Genomic DNA, 24,122 nt, shown 5'->3' with positions numbered 1-24,122 from the left:
ATATACCTGTATATGAATTCCCCAATTGCATGGTGACACTTATCATCCCCTCTCTCTTAAAAGGAACCTCCCCATTTCCCATTTCAACCGCATTAGATGGATCTGCAGCTCCATTGAAGACTTCAATGCCCAAGCCATGGAAGTGGAGGATCGATTCCAAAAGAGAGGGTACAAACAAACCTGGATAATCCATGTATTTATATAAAGATATAAAGATACTCTATGGTGCCTGGACTGTTGCGCCAGTGGTAGTATTTAGGGAAGATTATTTTATAAACCCCAGAAGTTACCGTCTTCCATTATATATGTAACAATTTATATTGTAATTTTCAAAATGAATTACAAAGTCAAAACCGTAACCACAATGTCCCTGTCTAAATTCTGTTTGTTTGAGTATTTTAATGCCTGCAATGTTGCTACAGATGTACCGGTATTATACTGCACACGCATATGACAATACAGCTTGTGCCTTAGATCTATTGTATGTCATCTCTATCCTTGCTTTTCTGTACAAAAAGATCCAGTTGATGCTGATGACAGATCTGGACTCAGAGGCTCTAGAGGTAAGTAGAGTAGTATAAAAAAATCAAACCCAAGTTTGAAGTGAGCGGTGGTGCGTGTGTGTGTGTGTGTGTGTGTGTGTGTGTGTGTGTGTGTGTGTGTGTGTGTGTGTGTGTGTGTGTGTGTGTGTGTGTGTGTGTGTGTGTGTGTGTGTGTGTGCGTGCGTGCGTGTGCGTGCATGGCCGTGTGTGTGTAGCAGTAGCCGATCATTTCAGGGTTGTGTGTGTGTGTGTGTGTGTGTGTGTGTGCGTGTACACGTGCGTGTGTATGTGCACGTGCGTGAGGCCCTTGGCTTGCAGTGGTCACCAGCGGTATTGCCATGCTACGGACTAACACACTAACAAAGCCACCCACGGACAACGTGACGCTATATGGTCATTTCAGTCCAGAATGAACATGTTTTATCTGTCCCGTACATGTGTGTCCCATGTGTGTCCCGTTCATGTCCATATATGGTCATTTCAGTCCAGAATGAACAGGTTTTATCTGTCCCGTACGTCCAGAATATGTGTGTAATGTCCGTCCCGGTCTGATGATTGGATGATTAAAAATGTCCAATGAGAACATACTTTGAGGATTGGTCAAGCTTCACATGACAATTCAATTACATTTTTTTTTTGCTTAGATAGTAGAGTATAGCCAGATGATCAGAGATCTCTGCCTACTGTATGTCTGGTGACAATTGAGTGGTTTAAAACTGTGACGAAGCAATTCAAAAATGTAAAAAATAACAGACCTTATGGCGGTCCTTTATATTGGGAGGGTATCAGGATTCGGGATTGGATTTCAAACCAAGGTTTGTTAGCGTTGGCCTTTCTAGTCATATATTGGGTTAGGATTTGTCAAGGGATCGAAAAAGAATCAGCCAATGGAAATGATTTCGTTTATTCCCCATTTACCAGAGTCTGCACATGGTGTTTCCATGGTTCTGGAGAACATCCCTGAGCACATGGACAGGGACATGCTGTCCTTGTTGGTGGAGACAGTCTCTGGTCTTGGTGAGGAGAGCTTTAGTTTGGAGATCATCTGGGAGACAAAGAAAGCTGTGGTGACCTTCAACAATCCCTCTGGTAGGAACACACTTAGTAGTGTACAGTACACCTGAATCCACCTTGTGGCTACTGTTTGTCATGGAATTACTGGGGTTGAATTTGTTATCTCTGAAAGGTCAGGATATCTAATCCATGTATTGCATAGTATGAGGAGAAAAGGTAATAGCATGATTAGATTTAGTGAAAGATTCTACAGGAATCATGACAGTATGATGCTTGGACGATGCTGATACAGTGACGCTTTCTTTAGCTCTGGACAGATTTCTGCAAACTAGTCTGGGAAATGAGAAGTTCAAGACGTATGGGATGGCTGCACGTCTGCTGGAAGGATCACAGACTGTCCGAGTGGAGAACCTCACACCGGTTGTAATTAGAGGTAGTGGGTGTACATCTCAATATTTCACATGTTTTATTTATTTGTAGACATTTACCTGGTCATCATGCCACCTAATGTCAACGTATCCATCCATCAACACAGTTGCTTACTTCTACATTCTTAAGCAATGTATTTGTTGTTTGTTTCTTTGTTTGTTTGTGTTACTCCTGAATAAATGGATGGATTTACTCAGCCAGCATGTGAAGTGAAAGCAAAGAGCTGAGAGACTTGACTATTTTACAGAGTGGTTAATGACAGGAATGTATCCTGTACTGATAATGGTGTAAAATGTCCCTGAATTTGACAAATTCCTTTTGCAGATATGTTGGAACTCTACTTTGAGAATAGCTGGACTCTGCCAGTCAGCATCAGCATGATCCCTGAGGAAAATGCAGCTGTTGCCACTTTCGATGATCCGAAAGGTGAATATCAAACGATAATACCAATTATAGATATAGTGTATAACAAGCTGTTAGTTACGTACAAAATGAAGTATGCACATTATGTATTTGATTTACACTAAATTATTTAGGAAAGGGTTATTATTTTGGTAAATATTTAGTAATTATAAACTATTAATGAACATATTCAATATTCAATACACTTCGCCTGCTGTCACTTGAACCTATACTCAATTGTCCTGTTACTTTTCCAATTACTACCTTTCCAGTTGTAGAGACAATCTCCAAGATAGAAGACCATATTATATGCAAGGTCCCTGTCAAGATGTACCCCTTCTATGAGTCCCTCGGCACTGCCCTGTATGGCAAAGACAGACCAACATGGAAGATGCCTGAACCTTTCACAGAGAGTGTCCACCCCCCTATCTGGAGATTCATCCTCATGAAGGAGCAGATAAAAGCCATCAACCAACAAATGTGCTCTTTCTTCTGCTGTGTGGATTTAAAAAACCCTGAGGCAAAGCTCAGCCCTCTGCCAAGTCTATTGAAGCAAAAGGGTCTGACGGCAAGACAGGTGGATGAGTGGAAAAACAATGCTTTGCAGGCCTTCAGAGAGCTCTTGAACCAATACACTGCTTTTGACTGCTTAGTGAATGTCTCTACTTGGAAGATGATGGAGAAAGATATCCGCTCAGTAGTGAGAGAAGACGCAGAGCTGGTGTTGAATGTAAAAAAGGGGATGCTGACAGTGGCAGGGCGGGCAGAAGATGTGAACCGGATCCGAGGTCCTGTAGAGGATATCATTCTCAATGCTGTGCGACAGATAGAGAGGCAGCACACAAAGGAGCCACAAAGTAAGCCTTCAAAGCCTACAAATTGTATGGAAAATGTGTTAATTTGTAGGTTGTATGCATCACTGAATGATGTAATCTGAGTTGAATATATCTATTAGATTTGGTGAAAGATCCAGTTGATGCTGATGACGGATCTGGACTCAGAGGCTCTAGAGGTGAGGAGAGTTGTATAAAATGAGCAACACCAAACAGGGTTTGTGTGTGTGTGTGTGTGTGTGTGTGTGTGTGTGTGTGTGTGTGTGTGTGTGTGTGTGTGTGTGTGTGTGTGTGTGTGTGTGTGTGTGTGTGTGCGTGTGTGCGCGTGCGTGGGAGTTATTTGTTAACTCAATATTCTTTTTGTAATATCTTGCTTTTACTTTATTAGATAGTAGAGTATAGTAAGATCAGAGAGAAGGGAGACATTACATAGATTTTTAATGTGAAGACAGTGTCGGTATCGTCTTCCGTAGCCAGATGATCAGAGATCTCAGCTTACAGATATGTCTGGTGAGTGGTGACATCTAAATTGAGTGGGTTAAAACTGTGACGAAACAATTCAGAAATCTAAAAAATTACAGACTTCATGGCTATCCTTCATATTGGGAGGGTATCAGGATTCGGGATTGGATTTCTCTACTTTCTGGCCCCTATATTGAATTTAGATGTCCCTAGATATACCATTAGTAGCCAGAGATTTTTCTAGCCTTGTGATAGTAGTGGGTGGGTCCCGTCCTGATTTGTCAAAGACAAAGGGATTGAAAAATAATCAGCAAATGGAATGATTGATAATGTTTTTAGTTTTTTTTTCCCCCTTTACCAGAGTCTGCACATGATGTTTCCATGGTCCTGGAGAACATCCCTGAGCACATGAACAGAGACATGCTGTCCTTGTTGGTGGAGACAGTCTCTGGTCTTGATGAGGGGAGCTTTAGTTTGGAGATCATCTGGGAGACAAAGAAAGCTGTGGTGACCCTCAACAATCCCACTGGTAGGAACAAACTTAGTCTACAGTACACCTGTTGCTTTACATGAATACCACCTTGTGGCTACCGTTTGTCATGGAATTACTGGGGTTGAATTTGTTCACTCTGAAAGGTCAGGATATCTAATCCATGTATTGCATAGTATGAGGAAGAATGAGTTAATAGCCTGATTAGATTTAGCGAAAGATTCTGCAGGAATCATTACAGTATATGTCGGACGATGCTGATACAGTGACGTTTTCTTTAGCTCTGGACAGATTTCTACAAGCTAGTCTGGGAAATGAGAAGTTCAAGACGTATGGGATGGCTGCACGTCAGCTGGAAGGATCACAGACTGTCCGAGTGGAGAACCTCTCACCGGTTGTGATTAAAGGTAGTGGGAATACATCTCAATATTTCACATGTTTTATGTATTTGTAGACATTTACCTGGTTATCATGCCACCTAATGTCAACGTATACGGTATCCATCCTGGCAGCACACAGTGGCTTGCTTCTACTGTATGCTTAAGAGGTGTATTTGTTTGTGTTACTCCAGAATTAACCTGAGTTCCCAGAAGTTCTTTATATGGATGGAATTACTCAGCCAGCATGTGAAGTGAAAGCAAAGAGCTGAGATACTTGACTATTTTACAGAGTGGTTAATGATGTGAATGTATCCTGTGGTGATAATGGTGTAAAATGTCCCTGAATTTGAAAAATTCCTTTTGCAGATGTGTTGGAACTCTACTTTGAGAATAGCTGGGCTCTGCCAGTCAGCATCAGGATGATCCCTGAGGAAAATGCAGCTGTTGCCACCTTCGATGATCCTAAAGGTGAAAATGGTTACAAAACAATAATACCAATTATGAATATAATGAGCTATGTGTACAATATTGAGTATGCACATTATGTATTTGATTTACACTCAATTATTTAGGAAAGGGTTAATCATTTAATGGTAACGGTTTAGTAATTATAAACTATTAAATGAACAGATTCAATATTCAATACACTACGCCTGCTGTAATTTTTCTATACTTACTGGTACTTCTCCAATTACTACCTTTCCAGTTGCAGAGACAATCTCCAAGATAGAAGACCATATTATATGCAAAGTCCCTGTCAAGGTCTACCCCTTCTATGAGTCCCTGGGCTCTGCCCTGTATGGCAAAGACAGACCAACATGGAAGATGCCTGAACCTTTCACAGAGAGTGTCCACCCCCCTGTCTGGAGATTCATCCTCATGAAGGAGCAGATAAAAGCCATCAACCAACAAATGTGCTCTTACTTCTGCTGTGTGGAATTAGAAAACCCTGAGGCAAAGCTCAGCCCTCTGCCAAGTCTATTGAAGCAAAAGGGTCTGACGGCAAGACAGGTGGATGATTGGAAAAACAATGCTTTGCAGGCCTTCAGGAGGCTCTTGAAACAATACACTGCTTTTGAGTGCTTAGTGAATTTCTCTGCTTGGAAGATGATGGAGAAAGATATCCGCTCAGTAGTGAGAGAAGACGCAGAGCTGGTGTTGAATGTAAAAAAGGGGATGCTGACAGTGGCAGGGCGGGCAGAAGATGTGAACCGGATCCAAGGTCCTGTAGAGGATATCATTCTCAATGTTGTGCGACAGACAGAGAGCGTATCAGAGGCAATGGACATGTGCCCGGCCAAATACTATATCCTACAGCAGGAAGGGTTGCTAAAAGTGGTGAAAGATATCTCCCAGAAGTTGCACGTGTCCTATCAAGATCCTGCCAAGACACTGACCATTTCAGGCCTTGAATCAGAGGTCTCGAAAGTGAAGTGTTGGATCTCGGAGAGAGAGCTCAGAATGAATAAGAAACCCCTGGATGATGTGGACCCATGCATCCTAGACTTTCTCAAGTCAGTTGATACCATGGAAATGTCGCGGGACTTATTCAAATCTCAGGGAACGAATGCCATTTACCGCATGGACAGAGGCAGGGGTTTTATCACAGGAAGTTCTGAGAATGCTCTGGTCATTGCGGAGCAGAAGATGAGGACTGCATTTTCAATGCGGTCTCTGCATGTGCAGGATGAGAATGTACTAAGGATGCCTGAGTGGAAGGAGTTGAACACACAGCTGGTGAAAACCTACAACAGCTCAAAGATGAAAACGGTGCTTATAAATCTCCAACCAAAGAGAAGAGGCACAATAACAGTGTCTGGCTTCCTCAACCCAGTCAAAGAGGTTGCCCGCATCCTGGAGGAATTTATTGTAAATTACTCACAAGTTGAAGAAACCATCCGCATCAAGTCCAATGCTGTGGTCCAGTTCATCAAGGAGAGAAAAAGACAAGAATGGACAGGTTTTACGACAAATGAAGTGAGGGTCCATTTTCATCCCAGAAGGCCAAGAATCAAAATTTCTGGTGCACTTCTCCATGTCCAGAAATCCAAGGCCTCTCTACAAAGTTTGATGGCAGCTCTCTGCACCGATGCACACACAGTGGACAAGCCTGGGGCTAAGAAGTACTGCCTGTCTCAAGAGAACAAGTTCCTTGCGTTGATGAGAGATGTTGACTGTGCGGTGGTGCTTCAGAAGGACAAGGAAGAGGAGTATGATGAAGACGACAATGAGGAAGAAGGCAGGGTCGGAGGATCGATCTACTGTCAAGTTCAGATGGCCTCGGGAGTCCTGGTCTCGGTCTCGAAGACTGATATCTGTAGCTTCAGGGTGGATGCTGTAGTCAATGCTGCCAACGAGGATTTGAAGCACATCGGAGGCGTAGCTCATGCGCTGAGCAAGGCCGCTGGGCCACAACTCCAGAAACTCTCTGATGACTACGTTGCCAGGAATGGACGTCTGCGACCTGGGGATGCCATTGTGACTGATGCATGCAACCTGCCATGCAAGTATGTAGTTCATGCTGTTGGGCCTCGGCTCTCTGATTCAGACAGGGAGACGGCAGTGTCAAGGCTAAACCTGACTATTCAGGAAAGCTTGAGGCAGGCGGAGATGAACAACTGCTCTACTATTGCTGTGCCGGCAGTGAGTTCTGGTATTTTTGGCTTCCCTCTTGAGCTTTGTGCTGAAACCATCGCTCAGGCCGTAAGGCAATACTGCAATACTGAGAAAGCTTCCAGTTTGCTGACTGAGATCCACCTGACAGACAACAATGACCAGGCTGTGAGGGCTCTAGCGAAGGCTGTTAACAATGAATTCAAAGATCTCCAGCCAACGATGACTCTACCACGACAGGGAAGCAGCAGACAAGCTGGATATTCAATAAGGTATAAATAAAGTGAATGAATGTACAATCATTTGGATAGCGGTCTTGTAGAAGACATGCACAGGTATACTGCAGGTTGTTATGACAGTGGCAATTAATCAGGAAGATCTTTTTCATAAAAATGCTATTTCTTTTGTAAGGCTGAACCATGTATCATCAAAATAATGCTGTATTTATGGTAGAAAGGGTAACATTAAAAACATTATTTTTTCATCGTATTTAACAAAAGAAAACGTAATAATCTTGTTCTAAATAATTACTATTCTACTACAGTTCTGCAGCTTTTTCTTCTCCCAGTTCGCATCATGGACAAGGACACTGGGGAGCCAGTGGACAATCAGGGTCCAGCAATCTGACAGCCAGCGCACAAGAACAAGGAGGTTCTGGTGGGAAAGAGGGCCAGCAGGAACCCAGAGGACTTCCTAGCCTCACAGGACACCTTAGGTTTGGTGAAGAAGACAGAGGGTAAGGGAACAGGCTTGTCTGCTTTTGTCCTATAGATCTTGTTAATGTTATATTCAATTCAATTCGAACTTTATTCCAGACACACAGGGGGTCCATAGAGTACCTACAAATCATTGACTTGACAAAATATCTCCTCGGAGGCAATTAAGGCCAATTATATTAATTCAATTCAATTCAATTCAATAAATTAAAAAAACTAATTAAAAAAGAAAAAAGCCTAAGCATGCTACCTTTCTTGTATGTGCACCAGAAGAAAGCTGTGGGCATATTAGCCTGGGCATAACGTTGTAAATTATGTCATGATCATTGCCATAATTTGAGCACACTTTCAATATAACAGATACACATTCAATAGCTGCTGTAACCTCCACTGTATGGACTCAGGAACAGGTCATCAGTGTACATAAGGTGATTGCTGATAGAGTTACCTATAAAGCCTCTATCAGAGTCCAGGGTGAAGAGCTATTCACCGCAAATTTTAGGTGATAAGCTATCCACCTAAAGAAAAGAGAGAAAACAAGTGGAGGCCATCATAGTCAGTCACGGAGAAGTCCTATCACTTTGACTGACTGGTCTAGATCGACCAATCAGTGAACGGGATGATGGGCCGATCTGTCTGATAGTAAAAACAGTGAGATGTGTCGGGGTTCGTGGTGGATAGCTCTTCATCCCGAGTAATGACGTAATGTTGTAGTTTTATGACTTAAAAAGACTACACCATGGTGGATAGCTTATCACCGTGGTGCCTACTATGATAGGGGCTTAAGACAGCCCATTTTTCACGTATTTAATTCACTGTCTCGATTATCGATCAAACGTTGGATAAAATAGGAGACAAGATCCCCCCTTGCCAAACACCAGTGCTAACTGGAAAATGGGCAGATGTAACATTACCCCATTTAATCTGCATTTTCTGATTTGCGTACCAAAACACCAGTATACGCACAATGATCTTTAGGTAGGCCTCTATGAAGCAGCTTCTGAAGCAGTTTGGAACGGTTAATCCTGTCAAAAGCTCTAGATGCATCAATAAAGCATAGGGAGACAGTGTAATTACAGATACTGTAGCTTTGTGCAAATCTATAAAAATGCTTGAAGTCTGTGCTGTGTTCTTTTGTGATTTGTCTATAGGAGACTAGACCATGAAACCACACACACACAAGAAGGACTGAAGATTTGTCTCAGAAAGGGAAACATCCAGGAGCAGGCTGTAAGGACAGTGTGCATATTTCATTCTAGAATATACTGTATCCTGTGCACCGGACCCTTTTCACAACTGACATCTGTGCCCACAGAATGAGGTGTAGTCAACTAAATGAGGCCAGCTTGCGTAGCTAGTTCATGCAGACAACTCAGGGGGGGTGTGGCCTCCCTGATCAGGTGGTCAGTCACATGATCTCTTTGCCTGATCAGGGCGGGTATTTAAATCTCTCTGCCTACCGCGTAATTCTATCTTCTTTCCTGCCTCTGCTGTCTGCTTGCTGTCTGCTTGCTGTCTGCTGCTTGCTACCTGCTGCTGCTGCTGTTGTTTTGCAATCCACACCTCTCCAGCATCCCTGTAGGCTCTGTTTCTACATCCCCTATGGGGGTCTTAATCCATTCCCTGCAATTCTATTTGCTATATAATACTTCTATTTGGTATATAATAACTTATCTAAAATGTTTATGCACTCAGTAAATGCTCGATAAAAATGTATTTTAATTTATCCAAGAGTTGTCTGACTGAAGAAAATTCCACACAAAGGGTCCAAATGATGGATGATACAAGTGGTCCAAGTGATGATACAAAGTTAGTTTATTGAGAGCAGTCAGAGCACATCATACAATCACTCAAATCCTGTTCATGTGTACCTTGTTATGGTTATAAACATACCGGCGTATTGTTTGCTCATAAGCTTCTATGATTTGGCAAGCTTTCTAATGAACCTCCTTGTTAGCTTCATATGGTATTCATACATACATACATACATACATACATACATACATATTACATACATACATATTACATACATACATACATACATACATACATACATACATACATACATACATACATGGCATTAATTTAAAAAAAGGCTATAATACTTGATGACATTTTCTATCACACTTGGTTCTCAGACTGATGTCATTGTCAACACCATCCCTGGAAGCCTAGACCTGGACTCAGGAGCTGTTTCCAAAGCCATTCTGGAGGCAGCCGGCCCGAGGCTCCAGTTCGCGGTCAAAAAAGAAGACCCTGTTTATGATGTCATTGTAACAGCTGGATTTAACCTGAAGTGTCAAAAGGTCTTCCATGCCATCTGCCCCCACTGGGACGACGGAGCCGGGCAGGCAGAGGAGGTGAATGGTGTAGTTATAGACAGATCTGGGGTCTGGGGAACTTGAACTGTAGGGGTTAGGGGTCTAATTAATTGTTTAACGACCTAATGGATACTAGGGCTTAGGGAGGAAGGTAGTTGATGTAGATGCAATATGATGTATGAATGTGAAATGTACATGATTTCCGGTCTACTGTTGTTATGTATTAACAATATAATGGAAACAGGATTCATTGTGAATCCAACATTGTGTGTGTTTGGTATTATAAAGGTTAAGCTTGCAAAAGGGTGCTTGGGTGAAACTAGGGCTCATAACAGGATGCAGGATAGTATTGAGACATTGGAAATCAAAAAAGAAAATCTATCTCAAATAATACTCAGATGAGATGAACGGGTATCCTCCTTCAAACAACTTATTCACGAAATGAATAATAGTTTGCATAATTTCCTGTTGATAAATTGTTGGAGTAAAGCACCAAAATTACAACATATAGTATTTTTCTGTATAAAAGGAACACAAGAGATATACAGTATAACCTATGACTTCAAGGGAAATATTTAGCAACAATGCCAATATTCTACGATATTCTATCTTTCCTAAAGTCCAGTAAACTTGAACCCCCCCCACCCCCCCATTTCCCCCTTTTCTATTTTGATTAGATCACACCATACATAAGAATGTTACTGATAACATTCAGAATATTGTAATATGTTTCTGATGTTTGTTTTCATAAACCTGCTCCATGTGTGCTATTCAACAACCTCAATCAATAATATTGATTCTGTCGTTCTGTTCCAGAAATTGAAATCCATCATCAGATATTGCCTGGAAGAGGCAGAGAAGCTCAGAATGGCGTCGTTGTCTTTCCCAGCGATTGGCACTGGTAACATGCGTTTCCCTAAATCCCTGGTGTCCAGAACGCTACTAGAGGAGATTCACATCTACAGCCAGAGGAGAAACCCCCAGTATCTGAGAGAGGTGGCTGTGGTACTGCACCCTAGTGACACACAGACTGTAGATGTGAGTTCCTAGTCTTCCTACTGTACTTTTATTGAAAATATAGTTAGTTCATCTTAAGTCTAATTTATGCTTTGTCCATTCTTTTCTTGACACTTAACCCATTAAGACCTGAGACCAATTCTACAAATGCCTTCTAAATCAGTAGCTCTCATACTTTCAAGATGTTTCAAAAACAAAACAAAATGACACACTGCCATTCATCAAAATGGATTCAACTCAACGCAGATCATCATCAATCATAATTCTTATAATTTGTATAAAAAAGTAAAAGTGGACTTAAAACATGCATGTCTAAGAGCTATGGAGACACCATGGGCCCTATTTTCGTCCATGCCTTACCCCTTAACCCTAAAATCTTTTGCAATTCATTACTATTTTGAAAAACATTTTTAAATATTTCAAATAGCTGATCTACAAGCTCACAACATGTCGATGTAGATTGGCCATTTGAAGTATTTCAACTGTTTTTCAAAATAGTAAGGGGTAAGGCATGGACGAAAATATAGGTCTATAATATGTCATACCTGTACAATGAGACGGACCCACAATAAGGTCTATCTTGTCTTAACATACAGTATGCTGTCTATTTAAAAGCAAAAATTACCATCCCTTTAGCATTGCCACCTTTCCAGAACTTGTCCATTTTTATTATTGTCCTGTTCTTCTTGGTCAGATTTTTACCAGAGAGTTCAAAGGTCAGAAGCAGGGAAATCATCAGGGAACAACACATGCTTTTGACCAGTCATCACGCTCTCAATCTACTGTCCAATCCCAGCAGACCACTGGTAAGATTTTCCACATGAAAACATTCATTTCTATAACCCTTTGTATAGTTCTTTCTGTGTTGATGCAAAAGTAAGGCACATTATTAATTCGGCTGTTCGGTGATATGCATAGATTTTGTAACTCCCTGAACTGAATTTGTCTCCAAAAGTGGAGTATGCATCGCTATCAGCCCTAAACCTCTATCTAGCTAAGTGTGTGTGTGTGTGTGTGTGTGTGTGTGTGTGTTTGTGTGTTTAGAGAAAAAAGCTGACAAACAGCCTCAAAAAACATGCACATCCAAAGCCATATAGGCTGGGTGCTGGACTAAAAGTAATCAATAATACAAAAGAAAAGAGTCCGCACACCAAATTTGCAGTTCCCAATATAGAGCTTTACTGTGGTGTTTGTGTGTTTGCCAGCATCCTTCAGCCAGGTGTCATCCCCCTCTCTTGGTGTGTACCAGATGAAGATGGATCAGCTAATCTTAGAAGTCTCATCTGGAGACATCACCAAGGACACCAGTGATGTTATCATCAACTCCTCCAATAAGGATTTTAACCTCAAAACAGGTGACTATTACCGTTAACCATTAAACTCTTTGGTTAGAGTTAGGGGCGTATACAGACTTCTGCTCTAGTCAATATATTGCTGTAGCTTGTTTCAAAAGGTAAATATTGTGTAATTTTGATCAAGGTGTTTCCAAGGCCATTTTAGACAGCGCTGGATTGCAAGTGGAGTTGGATTGCTCAAAGTTGGGTATGTTTTCATTTGAAGATTTTTTGTTTTTATTATGTAAACCATAAATCTATCTATCTATTTACAATAAATTAATATAGACTCAGCATATACTGCACTGTAGATGTGTTTATCTGTCAATTATGTCAATTATGTTATTTTTTTTTTATTATAGCTTCTGTTTATCAGTGTTTATTTTGCCATAAATGTTCTGCCTTTCTACAGTTAATTCTCCTGGTTACCAGTCATCATCCATGATACTGACATCAGCAGGATCCCTCCCTAGTCGACACATTCTCCATATCATAGGGCAGAGTGATCCTGCCAAGATAAAAGACGTGGTCTACAGTGTGCTGAGGTTCTGTGAAGAACAGAAATTCACCTCCGTCACATTCCCTGCCCTTGGAACAGGTCTGTGTAGTGTGTACTGCTCTACAGTATGTTACGTTGCTGTGACTTAATGATCACATTATGCATTCCAATTGCATTATACTTGTAAGACGCCTCAGGGCGACAAGCGACCTCGCCCAAAAGGGCGAGGTCGCGCCATGTCTTGCAGGCCATCTGGCCAGTGATGTATATCGGACCAGTTACCCATATGGAGGCCCCTGGTACCCATATATGGAGATCCATGTACTGTATATGGAGATATTATGCTGTGAGAGCCCAAACATGCTTAATCAGTTTGATTGATTGATTGAAGGCTTTATTAGAAGTTTGCATAGGAAAATGTACAGATTCATGACGGTACAGTTCACTGGTACAAGGTCTACTAAAAGGAGATCCATGAAAAGACTAAGCTTATTTCAACTTATTCGTTAAGTAAAAATCCTATGACATATATGAAATCTGACATCATATATACAATCCCTTTCATGCCCATACATGGAGATCCCTGTCTGTAGAACCAGCCACACAGATATGGGCTGTCTTGACCATCTGTCTTGGCCATATATGGATTCTGTTCGTGTGGTATGATGTGGCCGATGTGGCCACATACTGTATGTAACTTTTAATCACACCAAAGAACAAATTAAGATGAGACAATACATAATTTTAAGTACACTTTAAGATGGAATCCTATCATAATAGGCATGTTTCATGAATGAGGTTGAATATGTGAGCATTGCTGCTCCATTCATTAATGCTCGCCACTTGTTTAGTGACAGTTTGTGGCCTCATATGTAGCAGTTAACGACTGTATCCAACTTTGCTCAAGTGACAGTTTGGTCCAAATTAAATCCATAATAGTGGGAGAAATATGTAACAAAAATAGGCTCAGTTGTTCACTTCCGACAGAAAGCGTGAACATTTGCGCCTAGGGGTATTTTTGTGCACTGAATTCAAATATTGAAATATTTACCTTTCAGAGCTGTTAATCGGCAGCCATCTTGGATCAGAAGTTTAAAAACAGGTTAAATTAACATCAATTATGGATTTCTCAACCCAAAAAGTCACAGAAAGCAAGTTGTACTCATCAGGGCCAAACAATTGAAAATTTCGTCATAGCTGATGGCAGCCATTTTGGATTTTGGGCTCTCACAAATTTGATTTTGCGAGGGGAATTTGTTATTTAACCTTCATAGATGACAACCACTGAAAAACGGACCTTAGCTCTCCACGGTCACGGAAGTATTGGAAATTACCCAACTTTAAATCAAATTTACCATAAAAAGAGACCGTAATCTGCTAAATAAATTTACAGAAACGTATATTTTATTATAGTATTATATAGTATTGCTGCATTCCAATTTAGGATTTCATCAAAACAAACTTGTTTCACATTCAAAAGTCATGAGGTATCAAAGATTGTAATAAAAACCTAATTGAACCAAAAACGTAGGCGGCCATCTTAAATTCTCATTTTACGACCAGATCCCATGGGAAAAGTGCTTGGATCCGGCAATTTTTGGAGCTGTGTGGAACACAAGCTCCCTATACGTGGCCGTGTGTGTGTCCGTCCGTCCGTGTCTGTCTGTCTGTCTGTATGTAGCCTCAAAGTTTGGCACGCTACTCCTCCCACAGTTTTTGCACCACACACTCGCGCCATATGTCAAATCGACCGGCTTACTCGGGAATCGTGTGCTAATAACTTGCTAAGAGAAAGGTTCTATAGTTTAATTGATATTAATTTATTAGTGAATTAATTTTCCCCATTGACTTATAATGGGAATCGCAAAAACTCACATTCAATTATTTTTCTCTCGCAAACCATAGGGGCTACAGTTTCAAGACTTGGAGAGGAGGTTCATAATGATTTCAAGGATTAAATAAAAAAGAATAGTGTCATTTGGCCTCATGGTGGCGCTATAACAGCCCAGTTTACGTTTTGGCCTGTAACTGTTGAACCGTAGGTCGGAAAATTTAAATTATTTTTTCCCTGGATTCCTTGGGTCAGGACGCATCTCCCGATATAGGCCACGCCCATTTGCGGGCCATATTTTCTTCAAATGTCTTAAAAACCGGTACACATGATCTATGCGGTGGGTAAACCACCGCTCAGTGTCTGTCTGTCTGTATGTAGCCTCTGGTGTAGCCTGAGTACCCTGGGTGACCAGAGAGGTGCTGTTGAGTCTAGCCTGCCCTGAGCATCAACTGCAATACACACACACACACACACACACACACACACACACACACACACACACACACACACACACACACACACACACAGCTCCACTTCGAACAGAGGTTCGATTTTTTAATTCAGCGCACACAAATTCCCCAGGTGCAAATTGTCACACTTTCTGTGTACAAGTGAACAACTTTTTCACATATTTCTTCCACTATAACCACAACCTTGAAAGCAGTGTGGTAATGACGTGCATGGCTTCGCAACATGCATGCCTAGATTCACCAATTTTCTAGCAAGGTCCCTGATTCTCTTTGTGTGTTCATTGTTCATAATGTGTTCATTGTGTCCGATCTGCCTGTTCATCAGTCATCCATATCCGTCTGTCCATTCTTCTGTCTGTCTTTATCAGGTCAGGGAGGTACCAGTCCCACGGCTGTGGCAGATGCCATGATAGATGCTGTGGTGGAGTTTGTGAGGAAGAAGCACCAGCGTTGTGTGCACAGTGTGAAGATCCTGGTATTCCAGACGGCAATGATGAAGGAATTCCACAACAGCATGAGGAGGAGAGAAGGTCAGGACGTAGAGGAGAAGAGCGGCTTCACCAAGTTCAAGGGTAAGTCACACAAGATGGGTTTTACAGTGAGGCTAGCTGTCTATTAAAACACTTTCACACATGCACTGTATTATAGACATTTTACAGACTTTAAAACAGATGGGCATTGGCTGTATGTATGAACGCAACATTGTTGGATCCTTAGGATCGGACATGAAACAAACTTTATGCTGGCAGGACCCTTGACTTAAGTCCGCTGTAGCCTATGTGTGAATGGACGTGGTGATTTTCTGGTAAATTTACATTTAGCAAGAGCCTCCCCTCCTCTCGAGGTGTTTGGAGAGAGAGACAGTTAATTGACAACCATTTTATTCATTCTGCTTTTGATTAGCGTTTGAGTTATAAATATTCACAGATCAAACTTCCATGATCAATGCGCTTTGTATTTGATCCTTGCATCTCCCTCAGGCTGTGCTGTGTTATATTTAAGTTATGTATGCGTCTACTACTCAGACTCAGCCCTCACCTTATCAAACAAGCTACAGTATTTACCTTCATGTGTGAATACATCTGAAACGTACATTATCCTGTTAGATGCTACATGTGTGAAAGGCCAACGCTGGACAATCTCCCGACCTGATTCCCTGGACATTTTCCAGTGTTCATATGAGAAATCGAATTTAGAGAGGTCTGTGTTTCTGTGTTTCTGGAGCTAATCTTGCAAACCACTGGGCTGATTGTCAACACAACAATGTGTTGTGCTTACATTTCTCTTATATCAGCTAAGGTTACTTCATTCTTTCCGGCATCCAATGAGGAGCGTCCCACCAGCAACAGCTTGACGTTGGAACGAGAGGAGTTTGAGCCTGCAGTATTTCAACTGTGTGCTGAAAGCTCCCAGGTAAAAAAAGCACGCCAGCCTTTATAGAAAAGCAGATCATTTAGCAACAGATTGTGGTGGTACTGGGCAGCTCCTGCTTGTGAGTGTGAAGCAGGACCTCAGCTGACCTCCTGTGATTTCATATGTATATCCTAACCCCACCTGTAGGCCCTGGGCCTGGCTAAGAAGACGATTGAGGAGCTGATCGTGGCTGAGCAGTTCAAGAGAACCATCACTGACCCCTTTATAAGGCATCTCTCAAAAGGGGATATGGACCAGCTCAGTGCCCTGCAGAGGAAGTTGACCGTCAGTATCCATCTGGAGAGGGTGCAGGGCAAGGAAGAGGAGGCCTGCATTCACCTGGAGGGGCTTACCAGAGACGTTGTTTCAGCAGAGTCAGATATAAGGTCAGACCAACACTTACCTATTTAACTACTTTAGCCCTATTTATTACTTTGTCTATTAAAAAAAGAGATCTGCTTATTTTCATTTGTTTTGTGTCATATAATGACTTTAGCAAAATAGGGACGCCAGGGTTAATTCATTGTCCACAGTAAGGTCAACAGTCAGGGCCATAGGCAGGGCCATTTGCGTGCGTGCGTGCGTGCGTGCGTGCGTGCGTGCGTGCGTGCGTGCGTTCCCCCCGATCAACATATCATCAGTAAGAATGGACCATTTGGCTTAAATATCCAAAGAAATAGAGGACATTTTCAAAGTAATTAATTTAATTTAATTAATGTTATAAATTGGCCTGTGTTATGTTATGCACATATAAAATTGTACTCGTATAAAATCTCCAAATCACAGTGGGATACCGCTTTTTCCTCAGAACTAGAATTTTACGTTTTGTAAAAGAAAATGTTGTGAAATGTCCTTGAGTTTGAAATTGAGTTTGTTGGCATTTTATCAGGGACCTAATCCGGAATGCAGAGAGGACAGAAAATCACAGACAGAAAGCCATCCTGGCAAGTAAACTGGTTAAGTGGCAATACCAAGACCAGGAGAATGTGCCAACACCCTTCGACATATTTACCAACTATGAACTGGAGGAGGCACTAGCGCTCAAGAAAACCATGAAAATAAAAATCAACAACCAAGACTATACTGCTGATGTGCAGCGCATGATAGCAACTAAAACCCAAGGGCATGGACACATGGAATTAATCCGAAAAGAACAGAAAGGTAATTAAATTATAATATTTAAATACATAATTTAAATTTGTGTGTTTTTCGTTCTTTTTTTGTAACATACCGGTAAACGACAGTACACAAAATGACCGTGTTGATTTATGACAGGACTTCATTCTGGGCATGTTTCTTAGTAATTTGTAGGATTACTAATTTAATTTGTATCTAATTGCACAGCCCTTAAGTGGAATGAGCTGTCCAGTCTTGTTAAACATGTACATTAAAATTCCAAATACTTCTATAAACTATTGAACACATTTTTTACAGAGGTTACAGAGGAGACTGGTCTGCCGACAAATTGGGAAGGCTCACTACTTGCTGTTCATGTAAGACAGGGGTCCAAAGAATACAGCGATGTGGAGAGTGCATGCACTAAGACTGGACTCAGCATCAAAATCAGCAGAGTATGTTCTCTTACTAATGTCTAAACCATGTTATTACAATACTCGCACAAATGCAACAACACGTGTGCAAAACATACTGAACAACAAGCCTGTACCCATCAGGCAATTAAGCATATGTGCATGATTGTCAAATGTATTCATTGAGAAGATTTCTAGGTAAATTACACTATACTGTAGTATGATTAGTTATGACCTCTTGGTCTCTAAGATACCCTGGAAATTGTATTGGTTGTATATGCTATTTACACCAGATTAAATAAAGAATCAGGTCCACACCAGGTAATTTGTGTGCAAATAAAATGTGTTTTGGGCCAGCACGTCACCCCTCTATCAGGGTCCCTTATTATTGTCCCCCACACCCAATTAAAATTCAGGATACGTTTCTATTGATTGATTGAAGAATGTATTGAATGACAGACACAGATAAAACACAGTACTATGCAGAGAAAATAAGAAAATAATACTGTTGTAAGAACACAATGCAAAAATAAATGCTATATACTGTAGAAAGGTCAGGGGGAGGTAAGGTTAGGCTAAGTTTACTGTTACCAGTTACGAGTAGCAGCTGCCTGTAAGTGGCTTTTCAGAGGTTTTAAGGGAAGGTAGGGATTTACACTCCGTCAAGGCCTTCGGTAGGAAGTTCCACATTTTAGTGGTATAGCAGAAAATATGTTTAGTTTACTATGAAACCTGGGGAAAAGGATGACATCACGATATCAAGGTATCGTGATGTCATCCTTTTCTCCCTATTTGATTGGCTGTGGTTCCCAATCAAAGATTGAGATCACCAGTAAGACGCCTAAGGGCGAAAAGCACTGGGGGACGATGCCGGTACCATCTCCATTGAGAAACACTGATATAAACAAACCATTGTATTGGCAGATTGAACGTGTCCAAAACAAGACACTGTGGCAGAGCTACCAACTGATGAAGAAGTGTCTGGAGGAGAAGAACCAACACACGAACAATGAGATGCTGCTCTTCCATGGAACCTCCTCCACCTCCATTGATTTCATCAACTCTCAGGGCTTCAACCGCAGCTACGCAGGAACAAATGGTAAACAGAACCTTCTGTACTCTTCTGCTTTTTCCCGCACAGGGACAGTTGTTGGTCCAACATCTGGATTAAAGGAGAATCCCTCCTGGCCAAGGGAGCCATTAAGCCCCTGGGCTACAGGCAAGGGGCCTAATGGCCAACGCTGGTGAATGCTAACCTGGTGAAATGCTAACCTGCCGACGCTGGTGAATGTTAACCTGGTGAATGTTAAACTGGTCTGACCAACGGTGCTTAACCCAGTTGCATTTTTGATACACTCGGACTTAAAGACCTGCAAAAAATACTCTCCCCTACAGGCAAGGCTACTTTGAAACTCTAGAAGACCTTTTTTCACAGCAGCCATATCGACATTAATAGCAGGATACACACTACACAGTTACCAATGATTTAGGTTCAGTTCTATTGTTAACAGAGGCTTTGCAGTCTGCCAGCAGGCACAATAGCAGCATTTAATTTAATTACCATCACTTATTCTAGTGCCATGTATCGAAATATTCCTTTATCCTTTCCTACTCTTTTTCTTCAAAATGACCAAATGAATTACTTAATGGTTGACATTTTTATAGTAGCACACTACATATATATTTCTCCAGGTGCAATATAGGACAATGTGTAAGTAAGTAGGCCTACACTTGTGTTTTTATATTTATAATGATACAAAATAAATACATAATTTAACATTAATTTGTGGTACTTATTTATTCAGGTGCAATGTATGGCAATGGCTCTTACTTCGCTGTGGACCCCAAGTACTCAGCAGGTAACTATGCCAGGGCTGACTCCAGTGGGAACCGTCGCATGTACCTAGCCAGGGTTCTGGTTGGAGACTTCACAAAAGGAGCAAGTGGCATGAAAATACCTCCTCAAAAGGGCACTGGGAACACTGCAGACCTTTATGACAGTGTCACCGACAATCCAGCCAGTCCAACAATGTTTGTTGTTTTCGGGGATACATCAGCATACCCAGAATATCTTATCACATTTACGTAGATGAATGTGTTGTTGGGTGGGGTAAGCAATTATGTGTTTGATGTTCTAGGTCTGGCTCCTGTTTCAGAACTTGAAGGAGAGCGGTCTAATCTACCTTGTATTTCTTATTTATTGAGAGGGACTGTAGACATGCTGAAAGAGAGGGATTTTAGCACTAAATAAGGTTTCAACAGGACACTGGACCCCACATGTGATTCAATTAAGCAACATGGCTTGTTTGTTTTGGTGTGGTTTTGTTCACGATTGATTACTATTTACTCTGTTGTTTACTTGTATGTTGTAGCAACTGCTAATTGAATATTGCAGGAAAAACAGTCAAATTTGAGTTTGAAAGATATATTAATGATAATTGAGTAATATAAATACTAAGAGTAAATGTAGTAATAATAGTAACAATATGTTTGTCTATTGTTTTCTTTCAACAAGAATGTATCACATTTGAGGGGAAATGTTTCTGAATAAAAAACTATAAGTCACTGGAACCATCAAGCTCTATCTGCATATCTGTTCTCTAGCTAGAAGATAGTCATAACCATCGGTTTTATGGCCCATTTTATATGTCCATCATGAAGAGAAATCCACAGGAACAATAAGATTCAAGATCTGTTGATGTTGATTAACAACATAAGTCATTTTTGTAATGTAAAGCAATTGTCTTCAACCTAAGTGTAAGTGACAGCTGCTAAATAAACTAATATGTCGAAAAGATGAGATGTAGTAACAGCGACACGCTCCCAACAAAAACATCATAGCCTACAGACATGATATTCTTTACTTTTTTGGGGGGTGGGGGTAGGGGTTAAATGCAATCCAAACAAAATAAGTAAAGCATTAGTCATGATTATTTTTTGATCAATCATAAAGTATATACACACTGAACATCGACTGCCAGTGCCACCCAGTAAATATGTTTAGACTATAGAGAAGAGGAAAAACAGAGAGATGAAGAAAAGAGGAAGATGCATGTGAGAAGATGAATAGGTTAAGAGGAACTATGAAAAGGAGAAGAGGGTGAAGGAAAAACTAGAATTGAAATATTCAATATAAAGTTTTGGTGCTTGTTGTTTCTTGTCAAAGTGGTGGCCTATGGTGTAAGGCCTATGGTGTAAGGTCTCAAATATTTGCTAATTATGTTTCTATGTGCTACATAGGCTGAGAAATGTATTTTTTATTAGACGTTTTATAAGATTTATTAAGATTTTTGAGTTTGCAGATTTTTTAAAAGAAATTGATAAAGGTCTGGACAATGATAAGTAATTTTGAATGAAAGCCAAAGTTGTAAGCTATCAAACAGTTTTGAAATTTTGTTTCTAGCTGCTACAGAGGCTGAGAAATAAATGTTTTAGTAGATGTTGACACCTCTGTGAAGTTTTCCATAAAATCTTAGGTTTTAGGGGGTATTTTTCCAATCGTCCATAGGTTTTTAAGGCTTTTTTCCAGGCGGACTTAGGTCTAAATGGGTTAAGAAGCCTCAGTAAACCTGTTGAAAGTAAAACATAACATTTTATGTTAAGGCCTTTTTACAGTTCATTATGTTGATCCACCCGTTTCATCATGGGCCCACTTCAAACTGTCAGGGGGCCCCCAAATGAAATTGAATATATATATACATATACATACAGTATATATCAGTAATACAGTGCTGCATGATAGGCCTACTCGTCAATTCTGCGCTTCTTTATTAACTAATTTACCTTGCTCCATTGTTGGCTAAATGACGTTTCGTTTCGGCGTCTTTTGGGCAAATCTGAGCTGCAGTACATCTAACTACTCGCCGTCGTTTCATCCACAAGCGTGGGAGGACGGAGGAGTGACTGGAGCGTTTAGTGTGAGCGATCTGCCGAGCTCTATAAATTAAATGCACACACAGCACGCGACAAGCTGCGGTGCGGTGTCGTGCTGTGTGTGTCTGTGAGCTTGTGTATCTGCTATTTTTCTATACCAATGAAACGGGAGATTTGCAGAGATATGTAAATGTAACCATTAAAGCAATAACACATGCACTGTAGCCTAATCACTCTGAAAGCTGGACAATTAGGTGTCCGGCCAGAGGCTGAGCTGGCTGGGCAGAGGACAGCAGGGTCGAAAACCGGACTGTCCGGCGTAAATCCGGACGAATGGCCACCCTAAGTAGAGTAGATGGAGAGAAAAACAGATCTCCGATCTCATCTCATGCTTGTGTAACTCGACAGATCTCCATCTCAGTCAGTGCTTGTGTAATTTGCGGGGAATATATTAATCTGACTCTGATTACAAACCACTTGAACTCCGACTTCTATATCCTATCATGCCAGGGGGAACAAACCCAATTGCGATCTTATTGATTTTTGGCACTGCATAGATTGGCAAAAATAGATTTGGTGTAGTGTAGACTGAATATGTGGTCAAAGTAAAGAGCAAAATTGGGTCCCGTTTTATTCCAGAGGTTTTGAAGAGGCAGGAGTAGGCTAGTAGTTTAGATGAGGTGGCGAGGTATAGTAGCTCCGTGCAGCACAGCGGTGCTTAATAATAAGTGAACTTTCCCGACGGCGAAGTCCTTCTGATGGATTTTTCTTGGCTGTCAATGTCTCTATAGTCCAAAAAAATCGCTCTGAACGTGATTAAAACGATAGTGTACTGTGTACGCTGTATTAACTATATGGAGAACCGTGCATACAGCCAGGCACCAACGCCTACATAAGCAACTCACACACAGGGAGAAAGGGAGACCACTCCCCTAACCTAATAAAGCAGGGAGGGCAAAATCGCGCTCTTTCGAACGACCATCATTTCGACCCTCCGTAGTAGGGTGTCGAAACATGACATGTAGAAACAGCGACACAATCCCAATAAAGAAGGGAGGGCTACTCAGCCCACTCAAGCTGTGGCGCTCGATTCCACATCTATGCTATGCCGAGGGCACTAACATACGTGCAGACAGCCTGGCGCCGCCCGCCCATCCACCTTCCGACACATTTATCGCCTTCCCCCAACCAAACAAGGGGGGCTACTTGGAGCAACTAGCAAAGCCCACTAAAGGAGGGGCACTCGATTCCACATGCTGTGGACGCTCACGGGCGGCGCTCTATATGGAATACATGGAGGCAGCCTAGAACGCCGCCCGTGTGTCCTCATCAGGGGACATTTATCCACTTTCCCATGCCCACGTGACTGTCAAAGCGAGTGCCGAGGGTAGGTAAAGAGTTTTGGCTATCACCAAAACGAAAAACTATAGAAAGGGACCAGCTGTGTTTGAACCATTCACATCTATACAGTATTTGTATTACTACTGTATGTTATGTACAGTATATATGTGTGTGTGTGTGTGTGTGTGTGTGTGTGTGTGTGTGTGTGTATATATAGATGTACACACACACTGTATGTTTGTATGCATAATTGTGACCGTAGGTCGCAGTTTACAATCAAAACCGTCACAGTTTGTCTGTCCCGGAAGGGTAACACCTGACACTGTGGTTCCCCTGACACATCACTGTGACATCGCAGTGATGTCAGATACTCAGAGCAGGGATCTCCATATATGGGCATAAAAGGGATTGTATCCCAGATGATGACTTTAGGAGAACCACACTAACAGAACCTGTATATGGCCAAGACAGATGGCGTGAGCTTTTCGCCCTTAGGCGTCTTACTGGTATGTATATGTACCGTATATGTATATGTATATAAACAAAAATGGTTATACCAAAGCATCTACAGTACATGTTCAGACAACAGGACTCGACCTCAACAAACAAC

At 41.4% G+C, this 24,122-nt stretch overlaps 1 protein-coding gene across 1 annotated transcript; it reads left to right on the top strand.

Moving 5' to 3' along the window:
* Positions 1–1,483: 1,483 nt before the first annotated feature.
* Positions 1,484–20,387, top strand: LOC308295558 (protein mono-ADP-ribosyltransferase PARP14-like; the record flags this gene model as incomplete). The annotated part of the gene is made up of 20 exons (XM_080738610.1): positions 1,484–1,631; positions 2,310–2,411; positions 2,660–3,244; positions 4,044–4,211; positions 4,919–5,020; positions 5,259–7,437; positions 7,734–7,901; positions 9,033–9,111; positions 10,020–10,241; positions 11,019–11,240; positions 11,914–12,025; positions 12,425–12,574; positions 12,699–12,761; positions 12,966–13,151; positions 15,725–15,928; positions 16,651–16,769; positions 16,917–17,155; positions 18,592–18,619; positions 19,223–19,397; positions 20,104–20,387. 20 exons carry the CDS (start codon positions 1,484–1,486, stop codon positions 20,385–20,387), a joined length of 5,535 nt encoding a protein of 1,844 aa, XP_080594736.1.
* Between the last annotated feature and the right edge of the window lie 3,735 nt (positions 20,388–24,122).

This window comes from Nannobrachium achirus, assembly GCF_963921795.1.
Source record: "Nannobrachium achirus genome assembly, chromosome: 12".
In the NCBI taxonomy this organism is placed as follows: domain Eukaryota; kingdom Metazoa; phylum Chordata; class Actinopteri; order Myctophiformes; family Myctophidae; genus Nannobrachium; species Nannobrachium achirus.
The sequence above is the reverse complement of the archived record's forward strand: the minus strand, read 5'-3'. Positions and strand labels throughout refer to the sequence as shown.